Source organism: Lutra lutra, chromosome 7, assembly GCF_902655055.1.
Source record: "Lutra lutra chromosome 7, mLutLut1.2, whole genome shotgun sequence".
In the NCBI taxonomy this organism is placed as follows: Eukaryota; Metazoa; Chordata; class Mammalia; order Carnivora; family Mustelidae; genus Lutra; species Lutra lutra.
This window is the reverse complement of record NC_062284.1, coordinates 61,260,381-61,281,558: the sequence shown is the minus strand read 5'-3', so window position 1 is coordinate 61,281,558 and position 21,178 is coordinate 61,260,381. Positions and strand designations below refer to the sequence as shown.

At 37.1% G+C, this 21,178-nt stretch overlaps 1 protein-coding gene across 20 annotated transcripts in view; it reads right to left on the bottom strand.

The window, feature by feature from the left end:
* The window catches only part of MGA (MAX dimerization protein MGA), a 176,461-nt gene that overhangs the window by 63,810 nt on the left and 91,473 nt on the right, over window positions 1-21,178 (bottom strand). For all 20 annotated transcript variants that reach the window (XM_047736813.1, XM_047736812.1, XM_047736824.1 and 17 more), the window contains exons 3-5: window positions 3,930-4,878; window positions 3,100-3,178; window positions 2,890-2,985 (exon numbers count right to left, since the gene is read on the bottom strand). In XM_047736813.1, the coding sequence (XP_047592769.1) occupies window positions 2,890-2,985; window positions 3,100-3,178; window positions 3,930-4,878 (1,124 nt within the window). The remainder of the gene's footprint in view (window positions 1-2,889; window positions 2,986-3,099; window positions 3,179-3,929; window positions 4,879-21,178) is intronic.

Sequence of the window (21,178 nt, the reverse complement as noted above, 5' to 3'; positions counted from 1 at the left end):
CATACATACATACATACATACATACATACATACATAAACAAATAAAACAAGACTATATAGGGCAGCTGGATGGCTCAGCTGGTTGAGTGTCTAACTCTTAATTTCAGCCCAGGTCATGATGGTGCAGTCCTGGGACTGAGCCCCTGTCTGAATGCATGCTCAATGCAGTCTGCTTGTCCTGCTCCCTGTTTCTACCCCCACTTGCACTCTCTCAAATAATAAAATCTTTTCATAAAAATAAAATAATAGGGGCACCTGGGTGGCTCAGTCATTAAGCATCTGCCTTCAGCTCAGATCATAATCCCAGAGAACTGGGATCAAGCCTCACACTGGGCTCCCTGCTCTGCAGGAAGCCTGCTTTTTTCCCTTTCTCACTCACCCTGCTTGTGTTCCTCTCTTGTTGTGTCTCTGTCAAATAAATAAATAAAATCTTAAAATAATAATAATAATAATAAAACTATGTAAGAATACAGTTGAATTAATTTTAAACAACATGAAGATTAAATAAAAACTTATATATGACACCTAATGCAGAATCTGTACAGCAGGTGAAAACTGATGGCTCACCCACATTTTGTTTGGCTCAGTGTTTAACGCTTTGCCCAAAAAACTTAGAAGTTGAACATCATTACATAAAAATGCTGACTTCAGTTTCTACTGAACAATGAGAATTTCTGAAAATACTAGGCCAATCTTCCCATATGACAATAACCCACAGCTATGACTGCCCCTTTAGAAGAGGCACCTGTGTTCCAGCCTGCCAGAGTCCAACCTTGTACACGAAATCAGACTAATTTCATTTGCTTACCTGCTTAGTTTCTAGGAGCATTCGACTTTGAACCCCAATTACACAGAGGAAAATATCAGATTTGTCTACAATGTATGTAGGGGAAGGAAAAAACACACTTAAATCTTAACCAGCCAGGAAGTAACAGGCAACCAAACCATAACGAAAAGACCAGCAGAGAGCATGGAATATATTTACCTCTAGAACTAAGACTGAAACAAAGGTAGGGATTAGGCTGAAAGATATTTATACATTGTTGGAGTACTTAACTAACAAAATAAGAAAGTCGGAGGGAGGAAAAAAGATAAAGGAAAAGTTAACTGACAGAGGTTAAGAGAATACTATTTAAATAAAATAGCAGAAATGAAAGCTAACAGTAAGCAATAATAAATGTTATTTACCATTAAGACTATGATGTGACTGTAACTGTCCCATTACAATCCACAGCACCCCTCTAAGTTCACACTGTCACACAAGCAGCCTCATATTAAAGCAAAAGTTCAAGTATTACCAGCTGACTTAGATACTGAATGATCATCTTATACATCATTTTATTAGCATATAATGCTTGGGTTCTTATACAAATGATCCATTATATAATGTAAATCAGCACAACAATGCCTTGGGTGGGGGGGACTGACTAATAGCAAAAACTCAAACTACTCCAAGAAGTACACCTTGGGGCGCCTGGGTGGTTCAGTGGGTTAAAGCCTCTGCCTCTGGCTCAGTTCATGATCTCAGGGTCCTGAGATCAAGCCCCACATCAGGCTCTCTGCTCAGCAGGGAGCCTGCTTCCCCCCACCCCTCTCTGCCTGCTGCTTTACCTACTTGTGATCTCTCCCTCTCTCTGTCAAATAAATAAATAAAATCTTAAAAAAAAAAAAAAAAAGGTACACCTAAAATCAAACACACAAGAAACTAAAAATTGGGGCACAGTTTACAATATCTCATTTACAACAAGTGGGAAAGTCAGTAGTTGCTATGATGGTAATAAATATAGAGCAATCCCTCCTAATCCTCAGGGTATAGGCTTTAAGACCCGTAGTGGGCATTCTAAGACCCTCAGTGGATGCCTGAAACCACCTGGTACCAAACCCTGACGCAGCGCGCGCGCGCGCACACACACACACACGAACACACAATGTTTTTTCCTAGACATACGCACTTTATCTGATAAAGTTTAATTTATAAATTATAAATTTATAAATTAAAGAAAACAGTAACAAAATAGAGTAATTTGAAGAATACACTGTAATAACAGTTACGGAATATGGTCTTTCTCTCTCAAAGTACCTTATTACACTGTTCTCACCATTCTTCTTGTGATAATGTGAGATGATAAAATGAAGTGAGGTGAATGATGTAGGTATTGTAACATAGTGTTAGGCTACTACTGACCTTCTGACCATACGTCAGAGGGAGGATCATCTGCTTCCATTAAGTGAAACCACAGAAAGACTGCACATTTGGGGGAGGCAGGGGGTAGGACTAATACAGATTTCAATATTAAAATAGAGGATTAAGCAACATAATCAAAGCCAAAGATAATTCATTACAACAAAACAGAGATAATAATGAAAATTTTAACTGACATCCCAAGCAATACATGAAATACACAAAATATGCTGATAGCCACACAATGAGGAAAGTATTCTATTTACAGACTTACATATTACTAAGTATACAAAAGAATAAGTAGGATTCCCCCCCCACAAAAACAAAAGCAACTAAAACTTTAAAATGATAAACAGGGAAGAAAATACTGAGTTTTAAGACAGAAGAAACACCAATTTCTTATTATGACACGGTTTTTAAATGCATAAGATATTATGCTTCACAGAGACAGTATCTTCAGAGTTGGGAAGGTTTTTCTTAGGATTAAAAAAAAAACTAGAGAAGCTTTCAAATTAAGAGGGAGAATCAGAGAAAAAACACAAGTTGAGTGGGGCACTAAAAAATGAAATCAGGGATGGGGGAAAGGAAGAAAAACAAAAAATGGGTAAGAACAAGAGGGAAGGGAAAGAAGAGGGAAAAGAGAAAAGGAGAGAAAAAAGAGAACAAAATTAAAAATTGGCTTGCATATATGTATTTTTAAATATTACCTTCTTGAAGACCAGGATGTATCACCTGCTTATGCCGCAAGGCCTTCAAGTCTTCTATCAGTTCCTTTTCCAACTGGGAAATTCTTGCTCTGCAACCTACTCAGAAAATAATGACAAAATAAGCTGCTGTACACTACAGAAAAAGAAACATTGCATCTTTCCCTTCTAGAGCCAAATCACAAATCTCTCTCCTTTTAAAGTATATAATACCTGGGTCATTTGTGGTTGATGCCTGAAGACTACAGGGTTCTTCAGTTGTCCCATCAACTGCATGAATGTCAAGAGCTTCCTATATATAAAAAAAGAAAAAAGTTCATATCACTCCTAGAAGTTTAAATGTAAACAAGGAAACTTTTCTTTTCTGATACTTTTGATATTTTCTCAATGTTCTACATTAACAGCATTTCAAATATGAAGGAAAAAAAGCAAAAAAATCTGAATAGGAGCATATGCTGATAAAACTGTTTATGCCAATTTACATACTGATATAGCCTATGTAAAGAAAGCTTACTCAGCAATTAACAAAGAGACAGAAGACCAGCTTAAGAGAATTCAACCTCTCTGTAGCCAATTTAGAAATGCCAGGCTTCTATAAAGATTTAAAAAGAAAAATAATGCAGCTGAAGAGCTGCAGTAAAATAAAGAAACTATCCATGTATGAGACAACAGAATTTTTAAAACAATATTAGTTCTCCAGTGGTACTCTGCTACTACTGATGAAAACCAGAGGATGGGGTATATTGAAACAGTCAATTTTTCATATATGTATGCCTTTTTAGAGTCCATAATAATGTAAATTCCAGTAACAATCAGTTCAACAATCGTGAACTGAAATCAAAGCAGACATTTAAGTCTATTCCAACAAAATACCTTAAGTGGTGCCTGTTAATTAAATCATTTTGGAGACACTCCCCTCCCTACACATAAACCTTCACATAACAAGCGCATTCAAAAAAACAAAATTCTAAGTTAGTTATCAACCTGTATACAATTTCTGAATCACGATCTGACCTCCAAAGAAATGCTGAAAATTATCTTACCTTTGATTCAAAGGAAACAAAGAGAACACCATCCACGTCTTCCAGATCAGGCTTCACATCTGGAAAGTTACTCCCAAGACCCACAGGAGCGCTCTTTGTAGAAGTTAAAGATTTTCCTGTGCTTTTAGGTGGTCGCCCTGCCTTAGAGAGTTTCAATTTTCGTGGCCTTCCTCTTTTTCCAGGGATATTTGAAGGGGCATTCTGATTAGCATTCACAACCCTGGAGGCTGTTGAAATCTTAAGCACAGTTGTTCTCCTTCTGCCCAAGTCCTCTTTTCCTAAAAATGGGTCCCCAGCTGAACTCTTCGAACTGTCAAGTATTCTTTCTGTGTTAATGCTGTCAGATAGCTCAGGATATTTCCATTGAGGCTCTTTAAGTAAGGGGTATTTCTGTACCACTCTGAGATCTGGTGAATGTTTTCTAAGACCATTGTCTGATTCCTTGCCTAAGCAGAAGCCAGTCTCATCAGTATTTTCAATGTACGTGGGCAAATAGTCTAATTCTGTCAATACAGAAGACTTATCCTTTCGAGATGTGGAAAGCATGTTATCAGGGAGCTCAGAAATCTTCACTGTGCTTTTGGTGACAGCACAGGGCTCCAGATAGACTACTGGCATCTTTCCAGCGTCTAACTTGAACATTTTAGCTTGAGCAACACCTGATGGGCTATTTGGTAGCCATTTAGAAGACGGATGATCAGCTTCTAGGTTATCAACTTTATTGTGCCTCTTTAGCTGTTTCTCTAGTATAGGATCATCATCACTGTTTGAGTATACATCTGTTTCCTCATCTGTCTCTTCCTGTTTTATAGTTACCCCTTCCGGGCACTCAGCAAGTTCATATTCATAATCATCTACAGGCTCCTCTTTAATAACAACATTGAAGTTTCCATTCGGGTCTAATGGTGACACTACATGGGAGCCGTCTTCAAAATTGTTGGCAACAAGACTGAAGAGACAGGGGAGGGAGGTTAAAAGGGCAAAATTAAGACTCAAGAGAAAAAAAGAAAGTCTGTTGGAAACCAAGTGACACATCAAATTTCATGAGCCATTCTCCAAAAAACAATGTATAACTTAGTGAAGTTCTCCAAAGCAGTTCACAAAGTTCTCAAAAGCAGTTTGTCAACATCACACTTTTACCCTTTCCATCAATTTATCAGAAACTATACAGGATAAAAATTAAGTTTTTAACAAGTAACCTTATCACAAATTTAAAAATGTAACACTTATTTACTAATGGTATTTTTTAAATAAACTCAATTTTGAAAGTCAGTTGACACTGACCCAAAATCAAACTCTAGAACTAATTGGCCCACCAATTAAAAGTAAAAGCAAACAAATGTCCATTACAACTAAGAACTGCAATAAACATCAGGAAAGGACTTTCAAACTGCCTGATCTGTTTTAACTGAGATAAAATTCATATAACATAAGACATAACTGGCTGGCTCAAATGGTAGAGCATATGACTCTTTATCTTGGGGTTGTAAATTCAAGCCCGATATGTGTAGAAATTACTTAAAAATCTTTTTAAAAAAACATAAAGCATAACATTTTAACAATTTAAAAATGTACAAGCAAGTAGTTTTTTGGTATATTCACAATGTTGGTGCCAGGTGATTTTCAACTTTAAAATAGTAAAACTCACTTTCAATGTAATGAATCCACCAATAATTATTCCAAAATAAAAGGGTAGGGTAGTTGAAGGAAAGTACATATAATCAGGTAAGCTCAGTGTCTATAATTCATTAAAAAAAATCTTTTTAGCTCCCCCCCATCCCCATTAACCACTGAAAGCGTTATTAATTGTACCAATATAACTTGAGGACATGTTAGAACTACTCACTAGCCCAATTAAAGTCACTTGTCTTTGTAAAATTGTTCACTAATCTCAAATACACACAAAGCAACCCCTAAAATAATGTGTAAGCTACTCCTTCCTTGCACAACTTAGTATCTTGACCTCACTCAAAAATCCTTCAATGAAGGACTTCTATTCCATTTAGAATGTGGAAGATCACAAAGACAATCAATTCTGTCAAAACTATTAGAAAATACTAGGTAAATTAAAACCCTTTTCTTTTTTAAAGACATCAAAGACCTCTAGTCACAAGTCCAAATGAACTGAATTCTAGAGAGGAACCAGCCTTCTCTAGTTGGCCACAGATGAATACTGCTTTAAACCCTGAGTACCGTTTACATTGTCTGAAGCACAAGTGCACAAAGAAAAAAAGCAGTGATAGACGAAGGATCTTAAGTGAGACACAGAGAAATCAAACTTTCAATACCTGAGTGTGAGCAGACTAAAATCTAGAGAACCCCAAGGAGAAAACTAGTCCTCACTCCCACCAATTACCTCCAGAGCACGTCTGCAGAATAAGCAGCAGTGATGCAGGAAGTTGGCCTGAAAACCAAGCACTTACAGTCTCCCACAACTTATTTTCCAATTTCCCATCACACAAGCCCAATTCTAGCCCTAACACATCTGAAACCTGAAGTAAGCTAAAATTTATTTAATTAAATCACCTAGACTGAAGGATATTAAAAAAAAAAAAAAAAGTATGTCAGAAATCTGTGGGACAACACCAAATGACCTAACATAGTATTCATTGCACTTCGTAAAAGGCATAAGAAAGGAGAACATTTGGAGAGAAAAATGAACAAAAACATCCCAAAAGTTAAAGATTTTAACCCACAGATCCAAGAAGCTCGGCCAATACACAGGAGAATAAATAAAAAGAAAGTCAAACCTAGGCATTAAAGATCAGGCGGCCAAAAATTAAAAATCAAGAGAAAAGTCTTATAAACATTAGGAAAAAAGAGACATTAGATAAACAACAAGAACAGACTGACTACTCACTGGAAACAATGTAAGGCCAAAAAAAAAACAAACCAAAAAAAAAAAACAAAAAACAAATGATAGTACTGAAAGAGTATAGTACTAGAAGAGTCAACCTAATCTAATGTTCCAGATTACCAAAGAAGTCTTCGAAGACAGACTTTTTCAGACATCTGAGAAAATTGAGACTGCACAAGAAATACTACCTCCGAAGATCAGATACAAGGTAAGAATTTCGTTAACTCTCACAACTTAAACTCAGATGTACTAGAGGTTCCACCAGGGTGATCAGGAAAGAAAAGAAAAGAAAAAACATCCAGATTAAAAAGGACAAAGTAAAATTTTCTACTCACAGATCACGATCTTGCATATAGAAAATCCTAAGGAAACCACTAAAAATCTAATGGAACTAATAAATGAGTTTAGCAAGAGTATCCAAGATCAATATACACAAAAAATGTTATTGCTACAAATGAGAAGCATCAAAATGGAATAAAAAAAATTCCATTTTCATTTATAACAGCATCAGTAAGAATAAAATACTTAAGAATAAACTGAACCCAAAAAAGTATAAGAGCTGTACACAGAAAACTACAAAACACTTTTGAAAGAAATTAAAGACAACCTAAATTAGATATACCCTACATTTATGTACTGTCAGACTTAATACTGGTACAACAACAACAGCAATACTGCCCTATCAAGATCCCACCTGTGACTTTTGTAAAAAATATTCGTAAGGTGATCTTAGATTACACATGAAAATACAAGGACCTCAAAATAACCCAAAAAATCTTGAATAATAGGAATGAAGTTCTCTAAAACTTGTATTTCACAATTTCAAACCTTACTACAAAGCTATCACCATTATAACAGTGTGATGATATTTGCATAAGGCAAAACAGAAACCAACTGAATATAATTAGAGTTCAGTAATACACACCCACATTTACATCAAATGATCTTCAATTGCCAAGGGTACCAAAACAATTCAGCAGGGAAAGAATAGGCATACATTATTAATAACAGCTAAAAAGTGGAAATAACTTTAATGTCTATCAACTAATGGATGGATATATAAAATGTGCCATATCCACAGAAAATTATTTTCAGCAATAAAAGAAACAAAGTACAGATACACACTACAACATGGATGACCTTGAGAAAGTTACAAGACCACACATATTATATAACTGCACTTATATAAATGTCCAAAACAGACAAATCCATTCAGAGAAAAAGGAGACTAGTGGTCATGTATGGATGGAGTGGTGTTGAGGAGGCAATGTGGGAAAATGAGGAGTGACTAAGAGAGGGCAAGGGGTTTATTTGTGGGGTGATGAAAACATCCTAAAAATAACTGTGTCATGGCTGCACAATTCTATGAGTATACTAAAAAATCACTAAACTATACACTTTAAAAGGGCGAATTTTAGAGGCACCTTGGTGGCTCAGTCTGTTTAGTGTCCAACTCTTGGTATCAGCTCAGGTCTTGATCTCATGGTCATGAGTTCAAGCTCTATACTGGGCATGGAGCCTACTTAAAAAATAAAAATAAGGGGTGCCTGGGTGGCTCAGTGGGTTAAAGCCTCTGCCTTCGGCTCAGGTTGTGATCCGGGGGGTTTCTGGGATCAAGCCTTGAGTTGGATTCTCGGATCGCCGGGGAGCCTGCTTCCTCCTCTCTCTCTCTGCCTGCCTTTCTGCCTACTAGTGATCTCTGTCAAATAAATAAATAAATAAATATTTTAAAAAGTAAATAAATAGAAATAAATTCCAAAAAATAAAAGGGTAAATTTTATGGTGATGAATGAATCTCAATTTTTAGAAAGTTAGTAAAAATATACTAAAGAAAGTTCTTGGAATGAAGAGGAAATGGACCAATGGATCCAATAATGGATCCATTAATGAATGGATCCAATAATGAATGGATCCAATAATGAATGACAAATAAATATGTAAGCATTTACACCACTTTTTCCTAGATTTCATTAAGTGACTACTGTTTAAAGCAAATAAATAATGATGTTTGTGGAATTTATAACACATGTACGAAATGAATTATAAGGACTATCCTTATTAGCTGTACATGTACTGCTACCATTAACTGAATTCTACTTAATAAACTAAAGATACATATTACAATCTCTATAAACCCTGCAATGGATTGAATTGTGTCCCTCCCAAATTCTTATTTTGAAATTCTAATCCCCAAAGTGACTGTACATGGAGAGTCTTGAAGACATAATTAAGGTTAAATGAGGTCATAAAGGTGAGAGCGGTCTTTCCCCACTCTACGTGAAGACACAGCTCACAGGCAGCTGTCTACAATCCAGAATGAGAGTTTTCAACAGAAACAGAACCCTGCCAAAACCCTCACCTTAGCCTTTCTAGCCTCCAGAATTGTGAGAAAATTAATTTTCATTGTTTAAGCCACAGTCTATGGTATTTTGGTATATCAACCTAAGCAGACTAATACAACCACTTAAAAAAAAAGAGAAAGAAAGAAAGAAAAAAGAGGCATAGCTAAAAAGGTAACAGGCAGTATAAATGTAATTTTAAAAACTCAATCCACATGAAAACAGGGAAATATAACCAAAGAACCCATGAGGAAAGCAGAAAATATCAAGATGTAATGCTTTAAAACTAACCCTATTAGTGATATTATATGTAAATGAACAAAACAATCCAGATAAAAGCCAAGAGATTTTAACAGTCAACAACAAAAAAAAGTTCCAACCATAAGCTGCTTAAAAAAAATCCACACAATTTAAAGCCAAAGACAGAAATAGATTCAAAGTGAAAGAAAGGAAAAAGATAAAACCATGTAAACAGAAAAATCAGAAGAAAGCCAAGGTGGCTCAATAACATCAAAGTACACTTCTTTTTTTTTTTTTAAGATTTTATTTATTTATCTGACAGAGACACAGCGAGAAAGGGAACACAAGCAGGGGGAGTGGGAGAGGGAGAAGCAGGCCTCCCGCCCAGCAGGGAGCCCTACACAGGGCTGGTTCAGGGACCCCAGGATCATGATCTGAGCAGAAGGCAGATGCCCAATGATTGAGCCACCCAACCGCCCCAAAGAACACTTCAAAATATGTACCATCAGGGCACCTGGGTGGCTCAGTTGGTTAAGCATCTGCCTTCAGCTCAGGTCATGATCCCAGGGGCCTGGATCAAGTCCCACATCAGGCTCCTTGCTCCGTGGGGAGTCTGCTTCTCCCTCTGACCCTCCCCCCAACCCCTCCCCTGGCCTTGTGATCTCTCTCCTGCTTTCTCAAATAAATAAATAAAATCTTAAAAAAAAAAAAAAGTGCCATCAAAGATAAAAAGAGACCTTATAAAAATTTTATGAACTCAATTCATCAAAAAGACAACAATCCTAAAAATATATATAACTTATCATATAGCTTCAAGATAAATGAAGCAAAAATTTATAGTACTAAAAAGAAAAAGACAAGTCCGCTAACTTTGGTGGGAGATTTTAACACACCTTTTTCAAAGACTAACTGAGACTACAGTTTACAGTTTACTGAGACTACAGACTACAATTTTAATACAGAGACTAACTGAGAAAGAAGAAATGAACAATAAAATACTCACCTAAGAAAACTACAGAACTCCACTACATCCAGCAACTATGTAACACATACATTTTCAAGTGTGCATTTAGTATTTTTTTTTTAATTTATTTGGAAGAGAGAGAGAGAGAATTGAGAATGAGAGAGCATGAGAGGAGAGAGGTCAGTGGGAGAAGCAGACTCCCTGCGGAGCAGGGAGCCCGATGTGCGACTTGATCCAGGACTCCAAGATCATGACCTGAGCCAAAGGCAGTCAATTTACCAACTAAGACACCCAGGTGTCCAACTATGCATTTAGTATTAATCAAAGCTGACCATATAACAATAAAACAAAGTCACAATAAATTTCTATTTTTTTAAGATTTTATTTACTTATTTGACAGAGAGAGATACATCAAGAGTGGGAACACAAGCAGGGAGAGTAGGAGGAGGAGAAGCATGATTCCCGCTGAGCAGGGAGCCCCATGCAGGGCTTGATCCCAGGACCCCAGGATAGCGTTGGTGGTATAGTGGTGAGCATAGCTGCCTTCCAGGACCCCAGGATCATGACCTGAGCGGAAGGCAGACGCTTAAGGACTGAGCCACCCAAGCACCCCTAAATTTCTATTTCAGAGGTTTTTAAGTTACATGTTCTCTAACAATAGAATCAAGCTACAAATCAATTAACAATAATCAGTACAACATATCAAAATTTGTAGAAGGCACCTAAACCAATGCTCAAAGGAAATTTTATAGCTTTAAATAAAAAGTCTAAAATCAATTATTTTAGTCAGGAGTTGATAAACCTGTCTGCTAAGTGCTAGATGGTAAAAATTTTAGGCTCGAGGTCCAGTCTCTATTACAACTTCTCAACTCTGCCACTGTAACATAAAAGCAGCACAGACAATACATAAACAAATGAACATAACTATATTCCAACAAATGGACCATGTAATTTGAATACTATATAGTCACAAGTGACAACATATTACTCTTCTTTTGTTCTTTTTCCCTGCCCATTTAAAAATATAAAAATCATTCTTAGTTTGCAGGCCATGTAAAACAAATGGCAAGCTAGGTATGGTTCACAGGTCTTAGTCTGTCAAGCCCTATTCTAAAATAGGCATATTAAAGCAAAACTAAGTAGAAAGAAGGAAGTAAAGATAAGAGGAAAACTAAAACAATGAAACAGAACCAGAGAAACTGAATTTGTGATTTGAAACCTGCCAACAAAGAAAACTCCAAGGCTTCCCTGATGAAGTCTATCAAACACATAATGAAAAAATACTAATCTTGCACAATTCCAGAAAAATGCAGGAGAATGCAACAGTCTATAACTTGTGAAAGCATTACCTTGAATGAAACCAACAGATCATAAATAAAACTAAAAATATTCATCATGAATTTACATCTAAAAACCCTCAACAAAATGTTAGCAAGTTGAATATAACAATATTAAAAAGGGTGTTGTTATAACCCAGCAATATTTATCCCACAAACACAAAGCTGGTACAACATTTCCAGCCCTTACACTAACTTTGTTCACAGACAATACAATTGCATATGGAGAAAATCCAAAGGAGTTACAAACCAGTAAGCGAATTCAGCAAGGCAATAAGATACAAAATCAATATATAAATACCAATTGTATTTCTATATAGTATCAGAAGTTAGAGGATTACAATACTGGATTCCAAGAATTATTATATCCAATGTCATCAAAACTGAATGGTACCGGCAAAAGAATAAATAAATGGAAAACTTAGTCCAAAAGTAGACCCAACTATACATATAGACACCTGATTTTCCAAAACATGATACATTTTAATGGAGAAAATAGTCTTTCAAATAAATGATCATAGCCACTAGATATCTGCATTGAAATGTATGCGCCTTGACCTTCATCCTCACACCATACACAAGAACTAAGCCAAGATGGATTACAGACTTAAATGTGACAAGCAAAAACAAGTTCCCGCTTTCAAAAATTTCACTTAAAAAATAGCTTTTTCTTTATGTTTTCTGAAACAGCTTTATTCAACCTACCTGTGCATCCATAGAACAATGGCTAAAGAAGATGTGATATACGGAAATGGAAATTTACCCAGCTATAAAAAAGAATGAAATCTTGCCATTTCCAAACAAGATGGATGAACCTAAAGGGTATAATGCTAAGTGAAATAAGTCAATCAGAGGAAAATAAATACCATATGGAGCAACCTAAGTTGCTTCTACATCTAAGCTATTGTAAATAATGCAGCAATAAACACAGGGGTGCATATATCTTTTCAAATTAGAGTTTTCATTTTCTTTGGGTAAATATCCAGTACGGGAATTACTAGATATGTAATCCTATTTTTAATTTTTGGGGGAACTCCACACTGCTTTTCACAGTAGCTGCACTAGTCTACCTTCCCATCAACAGTGCTGATAGTTCCTTTTTTCTCGACATCCTCACCAACACTTATTTCTTGGACCACTTTCTTACACCATATACAAAAGTAAACTCAAAACAGCTTAAAGACCTAAACATGAGACCTGAAACCATAAAATTCCTAGAAGAATACCGGGGCATAAGTTATCTCTTTGTCATTAGCCAATGAAACATTTTTTTCTAGGTAAGTGTCCTTTGGTAAGGGAAACAAAAGCAAAAAAAAAAACTATTGGGACTATACCAAAATAAAGAACTTTTGCAGAGCAAAGGAAATCATCAACAAAATAAAAGACAACCTACTGAACAGGAGAAGATAATTGGAAATGAGATAGATAATTGGAAATAACCCCAGTAAGGGTTAATACCCAAAATATATAAAGACTTAACTCAACACCAATAAATAATCCAATTAAAAATAGGCAGAAGAGGGGCGCCTGGGTGGCTCAGTTGGTTAAGCGACTGCCTTCAGCTCAGGTCATGGTCCTGGAGTCCCAGGATGGAGTCCCACATCAGGTTCCCTGCTCAGCAGGGAGTCTGCTTCTCTCTGACCCTCCCCCTTCTTGTGCTTTCTCTCACTCTCAAATACATAAATAAAATCTTAAAAAAGGGGGGGGGGCAGAAGACATGAACATTTTTCCAAAGAAGACCTACAGATCCCCAACAGACACATGAAAAGATGTTCAACATCACTTATCATCAGGGATATGCAATCAAAACCATAACAATATCACATCTGTCAGAATGACTAAAAACATTAAAAGGTTAGGCAAAACAAGTGCTCTTTGTCCCTGTCCCATAATGTCAGTTTTGTTTTGTTTTGTTTTTTAAAGATTTTATTTATTTATTTGACAGAGAGAGATCACAAGTAGACGGAGAGGCAGGCAGAGAGAGAGAGAGAGAGAGGAAAGCAGGCACCCTGCTGAGCAGAGAGCCCGATGCGGGACTCGATTCCACGACCCTGAGATCATGACCTGAGCGGAAGGCAGCGGCTTAACCCACTGAGCCACCCAGGTGCCCCCATAATGTCAGTTTTTTATACAAGCTCATAAATACCCATTCTGTATCAAGTAGCTGAGGAATGAAAGTTCTCTCGTTATCTTCACATTTCAAGACATTAACTTCCAAAATGTAGGAAAAAATCTGTATCTTCTTTTCATTTAGCCACATGACCTGAATTTGTGTTCAGTAGCTGAGAATTTCATAAAGCTAGATCTTGGCTGCTACTGCAACAATTGCTTTCACATTTTCCTGAAGAATTAAACTTGCTCTTAGAAAGGTTCTCAAAAAGTTTCTCTCCTTATCTTCCAAAAATAACTTTATGCATAAAGCATGAAAATTTGTCTTGGCGGGAGGATTTTGCACACAACCCTGAAGTTTCATAGTTCTAAGAAGTCTCCATCCAAATAAATGAGGTGAAAGATTATTTAAGCAAGAATACAAGCAAAACAATTTGTACAACTTAAAGAAAAGGATTACTTTTTTGCTGATAGTACATTACCAATGCAACAAATAAATATGACATATACCAGTCACTCTGAAACACATTTTAAAAGGTTTAAGTTCGGGATGCCTGGGTGGCTCAGTCGGGTAAGCATCTGCCTTGGGCTTGGGTCATGATCTCAGGTTCCTGGGATGAGTCCACCAACGGGCTGGGCTCCTTGCTCAGCAGGGAGCCTGCTTCCCTCAGCCTGCAGCAACCCCTGCTTGTGTGCACTCTTCCTCTCTGACAAACTAATTAAATCGTTTTTAGGGGCACAAGGGTGGCTCAGTGGGTTAAGCCTCTGCCTTCAGCTCAGATGATCTCAGGGGTCCTGGGACAGAGTCCTGTGTCAGGCTCTCCACTCAGCTTCCCTCTCTCTTTCTGCCTACTTGTGATCTCTCTGTGTCATATAAATAAATAAAATATTTTTAAAATAAATAAATCTTTTTAAAAATAAAAACATTAAGTCCTACAGATAAACGCATTCAGTCAACATTTACCGAGCATCTACAATGTGCCAGTATATTTTCTTGGGCACAGGGATTACCAAAATACAGTACAGTACAGTCCCTACACTCAAAGAATTTACAGACAGGAGACAGACAAGTAGACAATATAATGTTTTTTAACCTCATAAACACTACTGTGAAGATGTATACAGATATTACAGATGCCCCTTAGAAGAAGCCATTACATAATGGCCTCCATGAAATGGGTACTTGAGAAAAAAAGAAAGAAAGAAAAAAAGAGAGAGAAAAGAGAGAAAGAGAGAGGGGGAGGGAGGAAAGAAAAAACGAAATCCATTCGAAAATGGGAATGTACAATGCAAAAGAAAACAAAGGGCTCTCAGAAAATGAAATCTGATAGCTACAATAAAAATTTCAGTAAGTCAGGGGCGCCTGGATGGCTCAGTGGGTTAAAGCCTCTGCCTTCAGCTCGGGTCATGATCTCAGGGTCCTGGGATCGAGCCCCACATGGGGCTCTGCTCAGCGGGGAGCCTGCTTCCCACTGCCTGCCTCTCTGCCTACTTGTGATCTCTGTCTGTCAAATAAATAAATAAATAAATCTTTAAAAAAAAAAAAATTCAGTAAGTCAGAAGTTAAATCAAGGAAACCTCATGTAAAGTAAAGCAAAAGACAATGACAGAAGAAAAAAAAAAAAAGGACTATGTAAAATAACCAATCCAGGAAATAGAACATCCAACTCATCTAATAGAAAACCTTAAGTGGAAAATTTACCAGAATAGTACTAAATACATTCCTACACCTAAGGAACATGAATTTCCTGATTGAAAAAATACAACACAAAAATGAAAACCACACCAAAGTTCATCACTGTGAAATTTTGTAATATAAGGGATCAGCAAGAGATGTAAAGAGCTTCAAACGACCAGCAATCATAAGGGCATCAAACTCCTCAAAAATGAGGGCAGCTGGCTGGCTCAGTCAGCAGAGTATGCGACTCTTGACCTCTGGGTTATCAGTTCAAGCCCTACGTCATCCAGCATAGAGCTTACTTAAACACACACACACACACACACAAAGCACATTTTCAAGCAAAGATACCCAACCAAATAAATTTTTAACATATGAGGAAACCTGTAACAAAGTTATTTTTCACCATGCAAGAAGAAAATTAAAGGCTGAAAGGGGTGACGCAGGTTGAAAGGACACTACTATTTCCATCAGAAGTGATTTTATTGGGGCGCCTGGGTGGCTCAGCGGGTTGAGCCGCTGCCTTCGGCTCAGGTCATGATCTCAGGGTCCTGGGATCGAGCCCCGCATCGGGCTCTCTGCTCAGAAGCCTGCTTCTTCCTCTCTCTCTGCCTGCCTCTCTGCCTACTTGTGATCTCTCTCTGTCAAATGAATAAATAAAAAATCTTAAAAAAAAAAAAAAGTTATTTTATTTACTTGAGAAAGAGAAAGAGAGAGTGCGTACAGTCAAGCACTGAAGGAGAGGGAGAAGCAGACCCCCACTGTGCAGGGAGCCCAATGCAGGGCTAGATCGAAGACCCTGGGATCCTGACCTGAGCCAAAGGCAGGTGCTTAACTAAGCCAGAGAGGCACCCCTCCTCAGAAGTGATTTTATTTAAATATCCTAAAATTCTATGTTCCATACATCATTTCTGAAGAAACTACTGAAAGATGTACTTGACAAAAAGAGAACACAAAGCAACTCAGACAGCTTAAAATATAGGAAACAGGAGGACCTACATAAGGGAAAGACAAAGTGTAGAGTCAGCAGGATGACAGCAAAATGAAATCCCAAGGCAGCTTTGTATGGGGTTAGAAAACAACCAGTTCAGATTAGCAAAGGAAGATAAAGAGCAACTGAAGACAATGTTCAGAAGAGACAAAATATTTTTACTTTAAAGTACGTGTGTGAATAAACCGAGAAATTCCAGATTTAACTGAAGAATTTGAAAAGAATTAACACTAGGCATACAGAAAACTAAGGAAAAAAAATATATGGCAATAATTACTAAAAAACAAAAGAATACAAGGAAATGTGTTATGGTATACCACTTGGCTCAACAGTATAGAAAATTTGTATCATAACATTAAAAATGGGTATTTATTTTTGTGACACTATACTGATGAGGGAAGAATAACAACTGAAAGATTTGGATAACATGTAAAAATGGTAATTAGCTGGCACTGTATATGATTTAGACAAAGGCAAATATCACAAGAAATGATTATAAGTGGAAAAACAAATTTCCTCTAGGAAGAAAAATAGGGGGTGAAGAGGAGTGAAGTAAGAGAGAGTATATTTTTCAGCACGTGGTTTTATTTAAGTTTTTTAAATTATGTATATATACTGGAAATTCCTGAGTGATAGAAATGTCTTTGCTATTCATGAGCCACTGGAGCACATCTAAGATTATGCTAATAAGGTAACAACAGTGAGTTACTAGATAGCTTCATGATGGGGGTCAGGCACTAGAAAGACCAACTCTGTGATTAGAGGACTGGGACTACAAAGCAGCCTTGTGGGGATGCAGTAGAGTGCTGGAGATTTAAGTTCAATCACTTAACCAAAGATTTAATCAATCTCACCTACTTAATGAAACCTCAACTAAAAGTGGACACCAGAACTTGATGGAGCTTCTTACCTGGTGAACACACCAATATGCCAGGAGAGTGACATACCCTGTATGTCTCCTAGGGAAAAGGCATGGAGGCTTTCCATTTGAGACCCTCCTGACTTCACACTGTGTCTCTTCATCTGGATGATTCAGGATTCTAACCTGTATTCTTTATAATAAAACTGCTCTCATAAATATAGTCCTTTCCTGAGTTCTCTTAAGATATTCTAGTGAGTAAGAAAACCTGAGGGTGTTCATGGGAACCTATGAATTCATAGCCACTTGGTAAGAAGTCCAGGTGGCCTGGAGACCTCACTTGAGGCTGGCATCTTAAGTAGGGGCAGTCTTCTCAGGGACCATGCCCTCATACTTGTGGAGTCTGACACTAACTCAGCGGTTAGTGTCAGAACTCAATTGCAGACTCTATCAGCTGGAGTTGAAACAAAATAGTACTACTTTTACTTTTTTTTTTTTTTTTTTAAAGGCAATCAGTAGACCCCTAAGAATTAAACACAGAATAACAGTATTCAGTTACCTTTAAAAAATTAACTCTGGGGGCACCTGGGTGGCTCAGTGGGTTAAAGCCTCTGCCTTGGGCTCAGGTCATGATCCCAGGATCCTGGGATCGAGCCCCACATTGGCCTCCCTCCTCAGCGGGGGGCCTGCTCCCCGCCCCTCAGGCCTGCCTGTCTGCCTACTTGTGATCTATCAAATAAATGAAATCTTAAAAAAAAAAAAGAAAAAATTAAAAGCTTGCTTTTGTACAATGAAGGACACTATCAGAGTCAACTCACACAAAAAAGAAAACTATTTGCAAATCATTTATTTAATAATAGAGTAACATCTATTATAAAAAACTGTCACAACTCAACAACAAAAAAAAACAATTCGAAAATGGGCAAAGGACTTAAAAAGACATTTCTGTCCAAAGAAAATATACAAATGGCCAATAAAAACATGAAAAGATATTCAACATCACTATTCACAAGGGAAATAGAAACCAAAACCACAGTAATACTTAATACCCACTAAATGACCATCAAAAAAACAATAATAGTAACAACTGTTGGCAAGGATATGGAGAAACTGGACCCTTGTGCAGTGGGTGAGAATGTAAAAGTGTTCAGGAACTATGAAAAACAGTAGAGTGGTTCCTCAAAAAATTAAAAATAGAATTACCACAAGATCCAGATATTCCACTTCTGGAAAAATAACCGGAATAACTGAAAGTAGAGTCTCTGAGAGATACTTAAATACAATGTTCACAGCAACATTATCCACAACAGTCAAAAGGTAGAAGGTAGAAGGAGCCCAAGTGCCCACCAACAGATGAATCGAAAAATAAAATGTGTTATATATATACACAATGGAATATTATTCAGTCACAAAAAGGAATCATGCTGCAACATGGATATACTCTACAGACATTATGCTATGTGGTATAAGCCAGACAAATGATTTCATCTGTATGAGGTATCTAGAATAAGTAAAATACAGGCAAAAAGTAGAACAGAAGTTACCAGGAGCAGAGACAAAGAGTTACCACTTAATGGGTATAAAGTATCCATTTAGGATGAAGAAAATATCTAGAAATAGATAGTAGAGATGGTTACAGAAAACTGTAAAATGTACTTAATGCCACTCAACTGTACACTTAAAAATGTTAAGTTAAAATGGTAAACTTCATGTTATGTATATTTTACCACAACTTTAAAAAACCCAAAAGAGGGACGCCTGGGTGGCTCAGTTGGTTAAGCATCTGCCTTCGGCTCTGGTCATCATGCCAGAGTCCAGGGATCAAGTCCCACATCAGGCTCCTTGCTCAGTAGGGAGTCTGCTTCTCTCTCTGCCCTTCACCCTGCTTATGCTCTCATTCACTCGCTCTCTCAAATAAATTTAAAAAAAAAAAAGTTTAAAATAAAAATAAAAACCCACAATACTTTGCCACTACACAATCACTAGAACAGCTAAAATTAAAAAGAATAAAGTTCTGGCAGGGATGTTGAGCAACCTCAATTCTTATTCACTGATGGTAGAAGAACAAGTTGATAAAACCATGTGAGAACTTACACTAAAGCTAAATATATGGGCACCTGGGTGGCTCAATTGGTTAAGATCTGCCTTAGGCTCAGGTCATGATCCCAGACTCCTGGGATCAAGTCCCTCATCGGGCTCCCTGCTCAGTGAGGAGTCTGCTTCTCACTCTGCCGCTCCCTCTTTCCATGTGTGCTCGCTCTCTCTCTCTCTCTCTCTCTCTCACAAAAATAAATAAAATCTTAAAAAAAAAAGAAGTGTTAAAAAGATAAATTTGGTTGCACAATGCAGGAGAAACTAAAGAGAGAAAAATAACAGATAACTCAGGAATAAATTCATAGGAATCTGAACAAGAGGGGTTTTAAGAATAAGGGCACAATTCTTAAATACCAGAGAAGAACCAGTAAGATGTGGCAGAGCAGGACAATAGAGATTAACAGTATCATCAAGGATGAGTCCCACATTTTTAGCCTCAAAAGAAACTATGATGGTCTGATATAAATAAATTAATTGAGCTGGAAAAGATCTAAAAATGGGGGGCACCTGGATGGCTCAGTCAGTTAAGCATCTGCCTTCAGCTCAGGTCATGATCCCAGGGTCCTGCAATAGAGCCCCGCATCTGGCTCCCTGCTCTGCAGGGAGTGTGCTTCTCCCTCTCCCCAATGCACGTGTTCTCTCTCTCTAGCTCTTGTGCTCTCTCTCTTTCTCTCTCAAATAAAATCTTAAAAAAAAAAAAATCTAAAAATTGTGTCCTTTGGAAGTTACCACATAAGATAGTTAGAATCACAAGATGCACTAAAAGTAACGGTGTAAACAGAATAAGAAGAATAATTTTTTAAAATACCCAACTTGAGGGCTGAAAAGAGAATGTTCTAAAGAGCAAAGAAGGATAAGGATAGTATTATCTAAAGAGAAATGAAGGGTTTTATTTGCCAAGTAATGTCAGAATACTGGTAATAAGGACATAAACAGGCTGATCAACCTGTTAAGTGCTTTACATATGACCTTCAAGAGGAAAAGTACATAATATGACCAGGAAAGGCAGACTGCAGGGGATATTAAGAAAGAAGTGAGGTGGGCGCCTGGGTGGCTCAGTGGGTTAAGCCGCTGCCTTCGGCTCAGGTCATGATCTCAGGGTCCTGGGATCGAGTCCCACATTGGGCTCTCTGCTCATCAGGGAGCCTGCTTCCCTCTCTCTCTCTCTGCCTGCCTCTCCGTCTACTTGTGATCTCTCTCTGTCAAATAAATAAATAAAATCTTTAAAAAAAAAAAAAAAGAAAGAAAGAAGTGAGGTAACTCAAGCAATGGGTGGAGATTAATCATTCAACAACACTGATTATAAATAAAAGAAGGGAAAGGGGAGTAAATAATAATGGAAAAAGACAACGAAGAAAAAACCTTGTTGTGTCTTTAAAAAAGAAAGAAAGAAAGAAAGAAAAAGAAAGAAAGGAAGGAAGGAAGGAAGGAAGGAAGTAGAAAGAAACTAAAGATCCTGGAAAGAGGATAATATAAAAGCACCATCTCTCACTAATAAGAAACTCTAACTTCCGAAGGGTAAAATACTCTCCCCTAAAACTATACTGAAATATATCATAACCTTAAATAGGAACATAACAAATTAAATGACAAGTTAAAGATTTACTGCTAATTACTCAAAGTAATGAAATATCAAATGAGTGTTCATAAATGGTATTTCTAATATTCCAGAAGTTTCATTTCATTGACATTATTCAGGTTTTGGTTAAACTATACAAATTCAAGTATTTATTAACTACCTACAGAATATCACTCAAGGGCTGAGCAATCAGTACTAGGTA